The sequence below is a fragment of the Prosopis cineraria genome, unplaced genomic scaffold (genome assembly GCF_029017545.1).
Source record: "Prosopis cineraria cultivar Desert tree isolate PC_DT_omini unplaced genomic scaffold, ASM2901754v1 PC6, whole genome shotgun sequence".
Classification (NCBI taxonomy): domain Eukaryota; kingdom Viridiplantae; phylum Streptophyta; class Magnoliopsida; order Fabales; family Fabaceae; genus Prosopis; species Prosopis cineraria.
Window position 1 is genome coordinate 1,061,921 of NW_026555337.1, and position 17,790 is coordinate 1,079,710.

The following is a 17,790-nucleotide window of genomic DNA, read 5'->3' on the forward strand; positions in this document are numbered from 1 at the left end:
GATTAGGTCTGAAGCTTCCTTGAAGGCTAAGTTGTCATAATTTATCCTATAGGAGATGTTTTGCATGAACTTAGTGACAATGAACTAACTGAAATCATCATACGTGGTGTGGCAGTCATTTACAAGGTTGTTATATGCTTAAAGACAGGTAAGTTACAACATCGTGTAAAAAGTCATGTAATTTTTTGAAGGATATCAAGTTGGTCTATACACGGGATCAAGCTGATTAGCTGAAGGATCAAAATTAGTGCAGAGCCAGAGAAGCACAGTGCACACTAAAATGCATCCTTGATAATTGCTGTCTTGAAAGATACAAATGATCTAATTGTGCAATGCACTGATTCAAAAAGCAACCTCCGTTTAAGATTTGCGTACAACTCATGTTTATGCTTCCAATTCCGGATCTCAGATGCCGAAAGTACTATCATTAAGTCTTTATATTTAAATGATTAAATTGATAAATAGTTACTTTCTAGAAAATTTTTTAATGGAATTTGGTTATAACAAATCAAACCAGTCTGTAGGGTTGTACTAATAAGAATTATAAATGCTACTTCCTCCAATCCTTATTACAAGGACTTCTAGCGTGTTTTCTAAGTAAATATGTCTTGTTCAAGGCGTTAATTTTTTTCACCTATTATCCTTATCCTCGATTAATTATAAAACTTTTTAAGTGTTTATAAAAAGGAGCAGAAGAATACCACCAATGTCAATAAGAGCATGCGATAATTATTGCATACTTATTATTTTAATGGAATGATTGATGACTTCGTCAAAATGACAATATGTCAATGTAATTAAAGCATTCAAATGGTATTATTTTAATAAATAAATTAACGTGAGTATTGCATCGTATAGAATTTCAAAATAAGTCGTACTATTTATGATTTATGTTGTTACATAATTTATATTTTTTACTGGCGTTTAAAAAAAGAAAAAAATAAAATCACTTGCATGGCGTATACTATAGTTGAATTTTAGGCCAAGTTTTGGGAAATTTAAATAACATACACTATTAGTTGTGTTTACCTCTTTTCTATTGGTGAGCAAGACAATTCATTATGGCAATGCGTGAAGCAAGAGATCCCTGAAGAAAGTTAATCACAAGTTATAAAGCTGTGGACTCCAAAACTCACCGTGACTGAAGGCAAAAATCACCTTTCAGTTCTTCAAGTTTTTGGTTTCCATTTCAATTGAGCAGTAACACAGGATGCTATGTGAACTGTGTGCCTTGAGATGAGGGAAATGTGCAAAGAAACAACTGCAAGTTAAAATTATTCTAACCAATATTAACTGTACGCTGTATGATATGATGAAAGCCGGCCAACCGACAATTCAAGATATCCCTAAACAAAAATCTGAAGGAATATTAGGGTATGAAAGATCACCGCCTGAAATATATTCCAATATAGATGTAGTACTCCACAACTTCCTCTCTCTCTCTCTCTAATTATCTCTGTCGCGGAGAAGACGAACCCATTGCTTGCACATGTGAGCTCATATATCTACAACAAATTGCAGGCTTTCTTAGTAAGAAACAATTATCTACACATTGATGGGAGATCTGAAATAGAATTTTAAAACTGCACTGAGGAGTTCCAGACGCTGTAAACTTGTAATTGTTTTTTGAAAAAATTAATTTTTTAGTCCTCCAACTTTTAATTTATTTATAACTCAGTCCCTCAACTATAACTTATTGTAAGAATTATGACTCGTTTATAACTCAATCTTTCAACTTTTAACTTAATTATAATTTAGTCTCTCAACTTTTATTAATTCTTTTTTCTTACATTAGTTTAGATCTCATATCAAAGAGCAAAAGGAGGGTATTTTAAAACAATATATGAGCATTTTTTATCCCTTTTATTTGATAAGGAAATTTTTAAAAAAATTAAAAAATAATGATTGAATTAAGTAAATTAAAAATTGAGGGACTAAGTTATAAGCGAGTCAGAGTTGAGGAATTGAATCACAACAAATCATAGTGGAAGGACTGAGTTATAAGTAAATTAAAAGTTGGAGAATTAAATTTTTTTTTTTTGGCTTTTTTATTGAATGATAGGAAGCCAAACTTTTTTGCAATCGAACTCTGAGGGCAAAAAGCTGCGATAACAGAAGCACCAAGTGACGGTTTTTTTAACAAAATTTTAATATGTAGACTAGAGCATATTGTTGCCGTGATGGAGCGAGCCCAGATGTATCCCAGAAAGTAGACAACATGTGGAAGGGAGACTTCATTTTTTTCGTTTCATTTTGTGGGCAGGATAATCAAAGGGAAGTCAACGAAAGTAACATGTCAGAACATTACGTTAGGCTCTATAAAATTGAAGTATAGATGGTGCTCCAACTCCGAATTGACGCAATCATATTATATGGTATGAATTCATGTGAAAAGACGTTTCATTTGATGAATTGACTCTATGATCATAAGAACAGTTTAAATTGCACAAGACAATGTTGAACACAGATTAAAATGTCCATTAAGAAAGAGTAATGAGGTGGAGGGTGAAACGCTCGTCGTATTAGAGCCTTATAATTATCTGCAAACGTCTTCAAATCGATCAAAAGCTTGCAGCTCTCCTTCCTTCTCCTGTTCTTTTCTTCTTTAATTCAATAATTCATCAGGAGTCTTCTGTTTGCCACTCGTTTTTGGGAGGGATGAGTACATACACTGTATCAGGTCATGTGGCCCAGTTTTGAATTACAATGACGTATATAGATCATGAGCTCCTCCTTAATCTTGAACTAACGAGCTCATTTCCAGTACTTCTACCGTTTGTATGAGGGACACCATCAAATTAATGCTCATTAACCGATGCACGTCAACAAAATAGAAGAATGATCTCCTAATGGATAATATACCCCAATAAAGCTGAATACATGCAGGCGTTTTGTAAGATAGAGACTGATTTAACGTTTTCCTAATCATTTTCTGTTTAGCATGCATATTGACAAAGACGTCTGGTAAGCTGAAGAAGCAATTCATTCGCTAATAGAATTATTGTGCTAAAAGTTTGTGTTGCTGTCCAAAAACTATGTACCATTACGAAAATCAAGTAAAGAAACACTAGTGTTTAGCTTGACGTGGTAAATATGTATGTGTCACACTTCTAAAACATCTCAAAGGCAGCTGAGGTGTCAAAAATGCAAAGGAAAAAATCAAAACTAACTGCACAAACACGCTTCTGCAATAATTTAACATATCCACATAGGCCTCATCCAGTCACGCCCTCGCCAACTCTCTCTTCTGACTTAGATCAAAGCCCATATTGTACGAAGTATCAAATGAATGGGAGACTTTGGGATGTTGAAGATTCCAGGCTGTCAATGCGTTGAACTAAGAAATCTAGTCAGGCATGGCGGAGGGCTTCAACTATATAAAGGGTTGGATCCACATTGTGGGAAGCAAGTAGAGAGTAGTGGAGATACACAAAAGAAGATGGGAACTTGGAAAGGGCCGACGCAGCGGCCTCTACTCATGTTGGCAGCAACATTTTGCTTAGCCATTAGCGTTAGTGCTGCTGATGACAAATCTCATCACAAACCCCACCCACCACACCCTAATCCCCACCCACCACACAAATCTCACAAGTACAAATCTCCACCGCCACGGTCTCCTTCACCTCCACCTTCTTATGCCTACAAATCCCCTCCACCACCATCTCCATCGCCTACTCCACCATATATCTTTAATTCACCCCCTCTGCTTTCACCTTCACCACCTCTTCCACCATATGTTTACAAGTCTCCTTCACCTCCACCTCAAGTTTATAATCCCCCATCCCCTCCTTCAGATTTCCCACCATCACCAAGTATATACAAGTCATCACCTCTTCCACAAGTTTACAAATCCCCACCACCTCCTTCACATTTTAAATTACCTCCAAGCATATACAAGTCACCACCTCCTTCACATTCTGCACAACGTCCATACATCCATAAGTCTTTGCCCTCATCATCACTATCACCTCCTCCATTGTATGTTTACAAGTCCCCACCTTCCCTTTCACATTCTCCATAACCTCCATATGACCATAACTCCCCTCCTCTGTCACCTCCTCCGCAAGTCTACAAGTCCCCACCTCCCCTTTCACATTCTTCACCACCTCCATATGCCCATAAATCTCCTCCTCCATCACCTCCCCTATTGTGTGTTTACAAGCCCCCTCCTCCCTTTTTACATTTTTCACCACCTTCATATACCCATAAGTCTCCTCCTTTACCATCTCCATCACCTCCTCCACATGTCTACAAGTCCCCACCTTCCCCTTCATATTCTCCACTACCTCCATATGTCATTAAATCCCCTCCTCTACCTTCTTCATCACCTCATCCTCTGCGTGTGTACAAGTCCCCACCTCTCTTTTCACATTCTCCACCCCCTTTATCTGCCCATAAATCTCCTCCTCCATCACCTCCCCCACCATGTGTTTACAAGTCCCCTCGTCCCCTTTCGCATTCTCCACCACCTTCATAAGCCCTTAAGTCCCCTCCTCCATCATCTCCATCACCTCCTCCTCCGCATGTGTACAAGTCCCCACCTCCCCCTTCACATTCTCCATCGCCTCTATATGCCCATAAGTCTCCTCCTCCATCACCTCCCCCATCGCTTGTTTATAAGTCCCCTCCTCCCTCTTCACATTTTTCACCACCTTCATATACCCATAAGTCTCCTCCCCTACCATCTGCATCAACTCCTTCACAAGTCTACAAGTCCCCACCTTCCCCTTCACATTCTTCACTACCTCCATATGCCTTTAAATCCCCTCCTTTACCTTCTCCATCACCTCCTCCTCTGCGTGTATACAAGTTACCTCCCCCTTCATGTTCTCCATTGCCTCCATATGTCTATAAGTCCTCTCCTCCACCTACTCCATCACCTCCTCCTCCGCATGTTTACAAGTCCCCACCTCCCCCTTCACATTTTTTGCCACCTCCATACTCTCATAAGTCTCCACCTTCACTATCTCCATCACCTCCTCCTTTACATTTTTCACCGCCTCCATATGCCCATAAGTCTCCACCTCCACCAACTTCTCCACCACGTGTTTACAAGTCTCCTCCTCCACCTATTCCATCACCTCCACCACTGCATGTTTACAAGTTCCCACCTCCTTCATCACATTCTCTACCATCTCCATACGTTCATAAGTTTCCTCCACCACCATCTCTATCACCTCTTCCACCTCATGTCTACAAGTCTCCACCTTCTCCTTCACATCCTGCAAACTACGAGCCTCTACCCCTATCATCTCCAGCACCTCCTCCTCCATATGTCTACTAGTTCCCACACCCTCTCCTTACATATTTAAGTGTCCACCTCATCCTTACCTCAGTAATTCATCATATCCTTACCTCTACAACTCACCTTCACCTCCAAAAGTTTATTAAGATTTCTTTAATCTAGTTGATTTGAATTGTTTGAATAAAATTGTCAAATGTATTGTTTCTATTTTATTTGCATGATGTTCATGAGTAATATTGTTTACACTATGTTAGCCGGCTATCTTTAATCGCCACGTAACCCCTTTTATATTTTGCATTACTTCCTAATGAAATTTAGAGCTTTGGTTTCATGAATTTTTGTATCAAACATAATTTTGTCACCTTCATTCTATTGTGATCCCTTCCCTGCGAGATTGAGTCATGAAATTAAAATTTGAGTGGAGAGTAATCAACCCGTTATTCTAAATGATTGAAGAAAAATTTTATAATACCACTGTGTTGTTAATATGTTATCCTCTTCATTCTCCATGGCTCTAGTGTATGTTGTGCAACAAAAGTTTACATTTTCCGAGTTTAAGGCTAATATTAATTTTCTAATCGCCTTATTGAGTTCTGTAAAAGAAATATCTCATACATTGTTTTGGGCTTTAGCATGTTTTGAGAATTTGGTCTTGGTCTCTCCACATGAACACAAGGCAACCTGTGTTCAAGTGGTTTTGGTATTGGGGGGATTTGTAGTTTAATAAATCAACCATAATTTTGAAAGAAAAATTAGATACTTAAGTTTATGTATTTAATACAATTTTTTATAATCAAAATAAAATGCATTTTTTTATTAATGACTTACTCAATTTTTAACTTTTATTATTAACACTTTTAATTATTTTTAAAATTTAAAACTCACTTATTCTAATATAATATTGTTGCTTTTATCCAACATATATGATCTATATTATTTTGAATATCGGAAGTTATACATGTTTATATGTGTGCAACTAATAGATGTAATTATGAAAACATTTTTATTAACTGATTGTTGTAAAATATAGTCAATATGAAAAGTAGAGAAAGATAAGACAATTTTTAACTTTTATTATTAACACTTTTAATTATTTGTAAAATTTAAAACTCACTTATTCTAATATAATATTGTTGCTTTTATCCAACATATATGATCTATATTATTTTGAATATCGAATGTTATACATGTTTATATGTGTGCAACTAATAGATGTAATTATGAAAACATTTTTATTAACTGATTGTTGTAAAATATAGTCAATATGAAAAGTAGAGAAAGATAAGACAATACAAGAAATGGAGAGAAAACAATGAAAGAGAATTATTGTTACTAGTGTACATATATTTTGAACATGACCTTAATTTATAGGCTTTCAACCATTCAAGTTCTATCTAATGTTACAAAGATATAATGAGACAAATAATAATGCATTGTATAAACTTTGAAGGTTATAAGCTATTAAGAATCAGAAACTTCTTTCATGTCACTCACGAGGACATTAAAGATAAAAAAATCCTAAAGATTATGAGTTATGGACATCCATAACATGATATTTATAATATTAATTATATTGTATGCATTATTATTTGTGTATAGTTTACGGTAAAATCATTTTACGTACCATGTATGAAACTGGAAGTTTTTATATAATTAAAATCATTTGCCCTCAATTACCTCAGCAACCAGTGTATTGCACGCCTGCAGGAATTTTACACTTATTTTAGTTCATTTGCTAAGTATTACAAAATCTGTCATCACATGTATATCGGATAAGTACTTTTCCAGTATATAAGACTGAATCCGAAAATTATAGGGAGAATAACAATCAGGCTCTGGATAAAAAATTAATTTTTTTCAATCCATTTATAAATTAAATATCTATATTTACATGTCAAATTTTAATATTTACAAGGAGACGGGATTTCTGAAAAATGATAGCTTAAACTTGCGTATGAAGAAATAATAAATCAGTGCTTCTCTGGATATCTTTTCCCAAACAATACACTGGAGAAATAATTACATAAAATTTTACTCAGTTATATTTATGGTTTTAAATTCTAATGTCTAACTATTAAAATTTTAAAATATGTGCTCACGGAACCATATGCTGATGAGTGACGACGCCCCTTCCGGATCTGCTTTACATTATTGAGAAGGATCGTAATTTATGAATTGGTTTTGTTGTTTTTTCTTCTCTGGATAGAAAATAAATTGCGAGGAGAAATATCGAAAGAGCAAAATTATAGTTGCACAAACACGTGAAAAATGGGACTATGGTTACGGGTATGTGAGCCAACCCCACCTTCATAAATTTCCCCAGCCCGGCAGCATGGGGCCTATCATAATTTTTTTAAAACAAATTAATTGATAAAAATTCGTCAAAGCAAATTCTCATATCCACCAACGTTAATTCCTCAAAATATAGAATAATTAAATTTTGGAAAAGAAACACACGTTTAAGAAATAAATTACCATATTTTCTTGGGAAAAGATATAAATTGCCTTATTTTTTTGAAAAGTAATATAAATTTAAAAAACTTTCATTTAAATAGAGATAAAATTAAAATTTTTTTCTATTTAGAATAAAGTTAAAGATTTAATCAACTCTCATTAATTCCAATAAAGTAGTTAAAGGTGTCTTATAATAAGGATTAGAGGGAGCTCTTATTATCAATAGTAATGATCTATTCAAATAAATAAATATTAGTTTGCACTTGACAATACTTAATATCTATAATATTCATAATCAATTTAAAATTATGGTGTGTCCAAGAATATGAGTATGTTAGCACAAAAACAGCTCCTACTATATATAGTTAATTCCATGAAAAATTATAAAGTCGAGTTCCTAAATTTCTTGAAAATATTTCTGAATCGAGAATGCTATATATATAATCTTCATATATTTTGGCAACGAAAATGGCCTTCTGGTGGGTTGCTTCATTTGATTGTGTACAAGGACAATTAAATTTGCCGTCCTTATGGATGAACAGCGAAATGTGAAGACTTTAGACGGACGAAGATGAACGTCACACTTTCAGATGATGTTTCAGACACCACTTTTATTATCAGTGACCGGTTTTTGGTGAATATATATATATATGTAGTTGCTGTAAAATAATTGAAGCATGTTCCTCGAACCAAATTTGTAGGTTCGATAAATAAATATAGCGAATTATTTATATGATCGATCGTAAACCACCTTCAAAGAAGAAATTTTGACACCACCATTATATTCGATTTTTGATACAGACATTCATCGATTCCACCTAATGGGACAAGAGTAAACTCTTCCGGACAGTGAAATTTTTAACTTTGTTGGATTTTATTTTTCTATATCTGCTGACGTTAACTTGCAAATACATAGAACAACGTTATTATTCAAGAAAATGTGGATAGGAACAGCTTTCGATGGATCAGCTAAGATTTTTTTAGCGAGTATTTTCTGCACAAGAAGAAGAAGAAGAAGTCATAGAAAACCGACACCGACTATACTAATTTTAAACAATATTTTAATTTAGGTAACAACTGTCACATGCTCAACAAAATAAGCAGAACAAGAACTCAAAGACGTCACTGACAAACTCAAGGTATTCTTAATCAAGAGTTATTCACAGGGGATTTCATAAGTTGCAAAAAGGAATTATAAGAAGAAGACGAGGTGCAGATCAGAAGACAAATACAAGAGAAGGCTCAGAGATAAAGAAGCAACGGAGAGGAGAAGCATAATCACAAATTCCACACCCCTTTTACAAACAATCTCGCCTCATATGTTGCCTTGTCTTCACATCGTTGAGGTGTCTTTCCCATTCAATTACTAGTGACAGCATCATGTAGAAGCACCACCTCCCAAGCCACGTATTCATCTTGGGCCCCACAAGTACTATTTGGCCAATTCATGACAACAACATTTAGATGAGCAGCTGAAATACGTCTAATGTCTAAACTCTAAACAATACGGCCGAGCTTTTGTCATTTCTCATCTTAATCATGGAGAAGACGAACATGCACCTCGTGCGAGTCTAATTAAAAAAAAAAAAAACAAAGACGTCCCAGCTGCAAAAATTTGTTCTAATACGGGTATAATATGTTGCAGGGATTCTTATTGTAAAGAGAGTCGAAAAAATGTAATTTTATCATTGCCTTGACTTTTTCTTCAGTTACAACTTACAAGATATGTTGGTTAGGCCAAGTGACGCGCCTTGTGTAATAGGTTAAGCCAGTTTTTTTTTTTTTTTTAACCCACCAATCACTTCATCCAATTTCATAGTCCAGAGAGTTGGGCTGCCTATAAATTGGATGAAATGCTTAGGTTCATTATTAAATTAAAACCCAGAAATATAATGGATGTCATTTGGAGAGAGATTTCACATCAGAAGCATTGTCGTTTCACCCTTATCTGATGAATAATAATAATAATAAGCTTAATAAAATGAACAAATGATGAGGAAAAGATTACGCGGTTAATTAATTGACGACAACACATATATTATATGCATATCCAGACACGTTTAAGGATCAGTCTCAAGGTGGCTGCACCTTCAGTCAGTCTCAACACACAATTAAGGATCAGTTTCAGAATTACAAAGTCACATAATGCGATTTAATTAGAGACTTATTGAACATTGGCACATTAAGACATTTAAGAAATTAGTTTTGTCTTTTTAAATTCAAATAGCCTCCGATAAATGGCATTCAAAACACGGTTTAGGTTTTTAAACTTTGAAGTGTCAAATTCAAAGATTTTTGAATAAGCATATGATACAAAATTAATTTTTGATTTTTACAAAATTAAATCCGCAAAAAGAATCCAATGCCTCTTTAACTCGTACACAGGGAGGTGAATTGGCTGTTTTCAATTGATATTGCCATGTGTAGATTAATTTCATGTGCGTGAGTTCACTTCTCTTCCAAGCTTATTTACTAGCTCATTTTATTCCTTAATATGTATGCACACTTCCAACAATTACAACGCTCATGTTGCCAAACAATTACAACACTCATGCGAGTTTAATAAGAGGCTATCTTGTTATTGATTTTTAAATAAGTAATAATATAAATTTTTGCAAGTCTAAAAAGTATCACATCAAAATGAAGGTGTGTTCTATCAATTAACTTCTTTTTTTGGTAACCAGTTCAATTAATTAAGTAAAGTAACAGGTGGGCGTACAAGCACGAAAGGGAAATTGGCTGCAGAGGTCTAAGAAGCAGCCCGTATATAGGGCGCGCTCCCTTTGAAGCATGACAGATCAGCCAGCCAATCTACCAGTGAATTCCGCTGTCGAGAGATTAGGGAGAAAGGGAGTTTATGGAGTCACAGCTTGTAATCCTTTTGGACTCAATTACTATATGACAAGGCACAGCACAATCCAATTCAATCACTATCCGCTGGTCAAGGAAATTTAATGGGAGGTAATTAGAACACTTTGGAAACTGTGGCATCTGGGACTGAGGCTTGCATGGGGACAAGAAGGATCAATTGCTTTGATGGATATGAAGGCAAGGTATAATTAACATGATGCGAGCTGCTGAGGGCCGGTTCTGTCAGGGAAAATCATAAATGATCCATCCTTATATTTTTCTTTGTTTGGATAACTTAGAAAATTCTAATGTTCTAAAAATCAAACTGAACCGACCAGTTGAATCGAGAATCGACTTGTAGTTTGGTTCAGTTAACCTTTTAGAACTGTTTATAAAAAAATCAATCAACGATCGAAAAAATTAGTCAAAAATTAATTGAAAATCAGACTGGTCCTCTTAAAAATCAGTTTGAATTATTTAAAAAATTAATTTAAATAAAGAATAGTCAAGAATAATTAATATTAATCATGTATTCATCAATAATATATCATTTTACCAAGCATTTATTAATATTTTTTAAAAAAATATAAATACTTGCATATATTTTTTATTTAATTATGATACATAAATTAAAAATATATTAATTTAATGTCAACCAATTTGACTACAATTGAACTAATGAATCGTGAATTTTTAATAATCGGTCTGATTTTTAAAACTTTAAAAAATTCTATTCATCACTCTTAAACTACGTATATATATTTTATAGTTAAATAGGGTTTTGATTTACATTAAATTTATTAATATTTTATATATATTGAATTACTTTTCACGTATTTTTCTTTTATCATTAAATTATAAGATAAAAAGAAATTTTGTTAAAAATCAACTCATATAATTATTAATTTCTTGATATTTCTCAGGCAAAACATAAAAAGAAATAAAAAAGAAAAGAAGAAAATAAGCTATTAAATATATATATATATATTTTGATTGAAAGAACGGCCACATGACAGCCAGTGAAATTGATCGATTAAATTAATTAATTGAGAGGTAATCAGAACACTATAGAAACAATTGTCATCATAATTAATAAATAATTAATTTAAAGGATAAAAATTAGTGACTCATAGGGTAAATCCTAAACCCCAATACTTGAATTGATCAAATACTCTTTATATATTTATTATTGATTTTTGTTAATTGTTGTTTTTTTATTTAGTTATTGATTCAAATCTTTTTTCTCAATCTTTTTTTTTACATTAAAATTAATTGAAATAACAAAAATTTTTCCCTCTCGTAAGTAACACTGACATATTTCGGCTGTGGAAAAAAAAAAAAGACTGAAATATTTTGGATAATTTGTTTTTGCAATCCCGTGTATTTGCGGGAGCCACCAAGCCCTCCTCCTCCTCCTCTTTAAGTGTGAAATAAATAGGATGCTAATTAATTATGACCAGTTAATACAACCTGAATTGTTAATTACACTAAAATAAATAAATGATCTTAAGAAAACAATAAAATACGAAACCAAAAATAAATGAAATATTTTGAGTTTAAATATTAAAACTATTGATAAGTCAAATTAACTAATCCCATTTGGCACAAAAGAATATTAGACATATGAAATTTTTATTTTGAATAAACATAATTTTTGATCTATGTACTTTACTCACATTTTGCTTTTGGTCTCTATATATATATTTTTTTATGTTTTAGGTCCTACACTTTCGTTTTTTATTATTTTCGATCCATCTATGATTAAAGGATAAAGATTTTGGAAGGACCCAAAACAATAAAAAATAAAAGTGCAGGGATTTAAAACACTAAAAAAAGTATAGGAATCAAAAGCAAAATGTAAGTAAAATATAGGAATCAAAACTTATATTTATCCTTTTATTTTTTATGACTTGTCCATACTTTTTATTTAAAAAAATATAATTTTAGGTCCCTATAATTTGCTCGAGTTTTGCTATAATTCATTGCACTTTTTTTATATTATAGATCTCTATACTTATATTTTTTAATATTTTAGGTCCCTATAATATCACTCATTAAGGGATTTAGAACACCAAAAATAAAAGAAGAGGGATTTAAAATATCAAAAAAAAAAGTATAAGGACCTAAAATAAAACTAACAATGCAAAAATTTAAAGTTATATTTTTTCTTTAAAAAATTCTATTAAACTACCAATATTCTATTATATGTTAAATTTAAAAATTTATATAAATGAATAACTATTAAATTTTTTAGAAATTAACTTTAAGAAATATACATTAAATCTAAAATATTATTATTCTTTAACATATCAAATTTGTTGTTATTATTTAACATACCAAATTTTATGTTATTTAAAATTTTTATCACATTTTTTAACATTTCTAATATTATTATATTTGTATAAAAAAATTACAAATCATCATAAATTAATTTTATTTTTTTAATTTTATATTTAAAAGCATATTTCACTGTATATGATCCAAACATCTTTCAGTTTATCAAATTAATTTTTTAAAAAATATATCTAAATATAAATTTTATTTTACTTTTACTAAATTAACTTTTGTCTATGAACTTTTGACAAACTGACTTTTAGCTAAAAAAAACAAAACATGCACTTAATTTTATAATTGACTGAAATAGTGGGATTTCTTTTAGTTCCAACAAAGTAAAAGTGATCATTTATAAATTTATGAGAGAATTTCAATAAAAACCTATTAATTGCATTTATTTAAATTTAAAGCTTTTAAATTTTTAAAATTACACTATAGCTTAGGGGTACTGATTTTATATTAAATTTTTGAAAAAAAAATGACAAAATTATCTCTCATTTAAATTAATATTAAAACTTCCCTACTTCATATATTAATTTACTTACGAAATGTTGTTAATTGTCCTATTTAACTGATTTTTATTTTAAATATTTAAATCATCTTAAGATAATTTGTTAATTTCTATATTATATGTTGTTCATTTACTTACAAATTATTGTTTATTGCCATATGCACTTGTTCATTGCCGTATTTTACTTGTTTATTGTCAGACTTTTACTTAATTTTCTTTGAGAGAAATAAATAAGTAAAATAAGATAATTAATTACATTTCATAACTAAATAAATAAGTGAAACATGGCACTTTTAATATAAATTTAAATGAGGGGCTATTTTGTCATCGGTATCCTTAAATTGCTGCAAATTTTCAGACATTTAGGAACTTTAAATTTAAATAAATGTGGCCACTTTAATGAAATTCTCCTTAAATTTATTTATGACCGAGTAAAGGGTCAAACAGTTAAAATATTAGTTATTCGTCTGCTGAAAATGAAAGAGGACGACTATGCTCCAATTAAAAATATATACTTTAAGTAAAAATCATTTTAAAATTGATAAAAAAAAATCAACTTTATGATGCTATCGAGAAAAAGTAGCAAGGATGCATGTGGGAGTAACTTGAGAAATAGTTATAACCATGCACGTTTACAATTCTAGAGCATCCAAAGTGTCATTAATGGATTAACTTTTACAATATGCAACACTTGAGAAGACACAGAAAAGAGCAAATTAGGAATAATGGTAAAACGGCTTATAAACAGCCTGAGAAGTGATGAAACAAGAAGAGAGGATTGAGGATGGCAGGATGAGGTCACAGACGTGTTGGGGACGCTTTTAAGCCGAGCAGGACGAGAAACAATCCAAGATAGTCATAATTGTAAGAGGTCTCCAGTTCCTGAAACTTAGTAATCGTCCACGGAGGATACCTAAACCAGAAATCAGTGAGGAAGCTTCTCCTCAAAATGCCCTTCTGGTGGCTGAATGTATCGAATGAGAACTTCCCATGGTAGTTCCCGAACCCACTTTCCCCTACTCCTCCGAATGGCAAGCTATCCGCCGCATACTGCAACGCACAAACAACATCAAAAGATCACTTCTCTCAATCAAAATTCAACATCCATTGTCAATACTTCACGAGTCATAAAGATAATTGAGCAGCAGCATACATATATATACATACTTGAAGAATTGCATCGTTGAACGTCACACTTCCAGATGATGTTTCGGACACCATTCTTCCCTGAAGGGCTTGGTTTTTGGTGAACGCGTAGAAGGCAAGAGGCTTAGGCCTTGAGTTTATGAATTTGATGCTGTCTTCAATCTTCTCCAGCTGCAGATCATGATGACGAAAAACAGATATATCATCCACCATTTTTCTTGGACCGCTAATTAATGTCACACTGTGGAAATGGTATGGCGTATTCACACGTTCATATCTTACCGTAATAATTGGAAGCAACGGACCAAAAATTTCTTCTGACATCACCGCCGCTTCAAGTGGGGGATCCATCAAGATTGTTGGTTCGATAAATCTGCAAATGATCTGTGCACATCAATTTTTTTCTTGGCAGAGAAGATTCAGTGAGAAACAACTTAATTGGTCCCAGACAATAAGGGAGAGAGCAGAGAGGATCAATTACAAGTTGTCTTCGTCCATTGAGCCGCCATAAATTACTGATTCTTTGACCCTTGGATCCGAAAGAAGATTCTGGAGTCTGAAGAAGTGTTGTCTATTAATTATCCTGGCAATGGTGTTGGATTCTAAGGGTTTCTCTCCGAACATCTTCTTGATCCAGACCTTCATCAGTTCCACCTAAGGAAACCAAGATATCGAGTGAATATACACACAGCGGTGAAATTTGCAGCTGAATTGCAGAATCTTGCCGGGGAAACGTACCAAGGTGGAAGCAAATTCCTTTTCAACTAGAATATAATCGATTGCTATGCACGCTTGACCAGCACAAGTCCCAAATTTTCCCACAACAATTCGTTTTACAGCCACCTTATCAGTGGTTTAACAGAAAGCAACAGTAACTTCCAATAAGTCCAGTGCTGTCGATTAAGAGCAATAGTTGTCAATACTAACATGATTGAACTTGCGAGATACTTACTTCTCTGTCCCAAGAAGAGGATAGGGAATCGACAACAGCAGGGCATTTTCCACCCAACTCCAACGTCACCGGTGTCAGGTGTCTCGCTGCTGCCGACATCACAATTTGTCCCACACGTGGACTTCCTGCATACAGCACCAGAGCAAGATGAAAGAGAAAGAGAAGAGTCAGGATGATGACGAGTGCGTGTCAATTATGGGTTACCAGTGAAGAAGATTTTGTCCCATTTTCGGAGGAGTAACTGCCTGGCCACTTCTGGGCCTCCTTGGATGACCTTGATGGCTTCATTGTCCAAGTAATTCGGGAGGGCAGAGGCTAGCAGAGAAGCACTCGCAGGGGATAGCTCTGAAGGCTTTATGACTGCTGTGTTTCCGGCAGCTAATGCTCCTATCAGTGGCTCCAGGGACAGTCCTGTTTTTCAAAAGAAAAAAGTTAAGTTTCATTTGACATGTATAACTTGGAGAAGGCCCGCCTTGAACTTGATTTTGGTTGTAATTAAGTAGGTCATGCTCACCAAAGGGGAAATTCCAAGATGACATGATGAGCACCAGACCCAATGGCTCTGCTACGATTTCTGCACTTGTAAGGAGTGCTATTCGTGGCAATTTAGCCTACCATCACCACAACAGCAATAATTAGGAACAGTCGATTTAATCCTGAAAAATTTTCACGCTTGGAAGGTACCTACGCAGCAGTATATAGTTACCTTTCTGGGTGACATCCACTCTTTCAAATGCTTCAAAGCGAAATTTAGGGACTTGATCAGCGTTCCTATCTGCAGTGAGCATAAAGAGACAGAAGTAGTGGAAATATACAAGTTAGAAGAAAGAGAATGCGAGAAGGCTGTGACGGACCTCATCACGGAAAGACTCGAGACGATGCTTGCCAAGATCTTGCATGAGAGCGTGGAAGATGTCATGTTGGTCGTGGATGAGGAAGGCACGCAAGCCTTGAAGCTGTGACGTTCTCCAAGAAGCTTCTTTAGTCTTGCCAGTGCCATAGTACTCCCTCACGCTCTCCACTTCTCTCTCCATCTTTAATTTCTGATCGATGGCCCCCTCGCTTCTCTTCCTCTCCCCGGTACGTACCTCTATTTATTTCAGCATTGGCCGACATTGCTGTGGATGTGATCTGATTAAGAGAAATAAGAGTGGATGAGAGGTCAGCTTGGCTTTCATTTCCTCCTTTCGGCTTGATTTGTTTGACCTTTCCTTCACAAAAGTGACTTGTCATGCCTGAGATCTAACACTTGAAATAAGACACAGTATGCATAAGTCTCGTAGTTTATTATTCTCTTCCCTCTCTCTTTGCCAATCTTTGGCTTCTTCTTTCCCATCATCCTCCACACATTCTACCGGCATCGCTTGTTTAAGAGATTCAAATCCCTTCACAAACCACCTCGTTGCATATAATCTTATAGCAAATATTTATTACCCTCCCTCGAAAGTTGTCCTCTTCGTATTGCCTTGTCCTTTTCTTTTTAATCTCAGGATGCAGAGGAATGCAATTTTTTTTACCAGCGTAATATGAAGTTATACTTTTATGATAATAAATAAATATTCTCAAAATCAAATATTTTTAAATAGAATAATGGATAATCATTTAAGTACAAGATTTTAAGCTCCAGTTTGAGTGAATATAAAAAACACTTTTAAAAAAACTACCTCTTAAGTGGGACCTGATTATTTGGCTCTAATTCAAATTAGTTACAATTCATTGTAGCTTCTTCTTTTGAATAATAGTCTATAGTACAAAAGATGAGTGTAATAATTAAAAAAAGATAATAAAAGGAATGTTAAACATGCTAATAGCTGGACACCAGCACGTTGGGTCCTTTGTTGCACTCTCGAGCAAAGAGTTTAATGTAATCATATTGACCTCCTTGAACCCGGCCATGAGTTTGCAAATATCCTCCTTAATTGCGCATCTCAGATCCCTGCAAAGGTTAAGTTTGTTCACAAGATTTCCAACAATGATCAAAGTCCCGCTATTGCAAATTCCATTAATTTCCACTGTTTTAATCCAGAGAAGTGCAGATCTGATGCATTCAAAGATGAGCAAGGGTTTGTTCATAGATTTCCTTTTCTTCCACTCTAGATTAATGAAAGTTTCAGAACCAAAGAGAATCTTGATCTGGAAAACAATTGAATCCTTGGTTTTCTTTTTCAGACATGAAATGATCCAGCCTTCCATCTGCTGAGGGATACCACGATTATGTAGTTGATGATTGACTCGCTTCGAATCTGAATGAACTTCCAGATCTGGATTTTGGCAGGTACAGATATTATCCAGAAAAGT

At 34.0% G+C, this 17,790-nt stretch overlaps 2 protein-coding genes across 3 annotated transcripts; one reads left to right on the forward strand and one right to left on the reverse strand.

Annotated features, from left to right (window-relative positions):
- Nucleotides 1-3,289: 3,289 nt before the first annotated feature.
- LOC129313185 (extensin-2-like) lies at nucleotides 3,290-5,284 on the forward strand. The gene is made up of 2 exons (XM_054956156.1): nucleotides 3,290-3,812; nucleotides 4,479-5,284. The coding sequence occupies exons 1-2, from the start codon at nucleotides 3,290-3,292 to the stop codon at nucleotides 5,282-5,284; spliced, it is 1,329 nt and encodes a 442-aa protein (XP_054812131.1).
- Nucleotides 5,285-13,989: 8,705 nt separating this feature from the next.
- LOC129314260 (aldehyde dehydrogenase family 3 member F1-like) lies at nucleotides 13,990-16,858 on the reverse strand. Of its 2 annotated transcripts, XM_054957636.1 has the most exons (10): nucleotides 16,347-16,857; nucleotides 16,199-16,267; nucleotides 16,007-16,103; nucleotides 15,697-15,903; nucleotides 15,493-15,617; nucleotides 15,279-15,383; nucleotides 15,022-15,194; nucleotides 14,823-14,913; nucleotides 14,562-14,711; nucleotides 13,990-14,444 (listed from the first exon to the last, which is right to left on the reverse strand). In XM_054957636.1, the coding sequence occupies exons 1-10, from the start codon at nucleotides 16,524-16,526 to the stop codon at nucleotides 14,193-14,195; spliced, it is 1,449 nt and encodes a 482-aa protein (XP_054813611.1). In that variant the 5' UTR covers nucleotides 16,527-16,857; the 3' UTR covers nucleotides 13,990-14,192. The 2 variants fall into 2 exon arrangements, with proteins under 2 accessions (XP_054813611.1, XP_054813610.1); XM_054957635.1 differs by having other exon boundaries at nucleotides 16,199-16,858.
- Nucleotides 16,859-17,790: the final 932 nt, after the last annotated feature.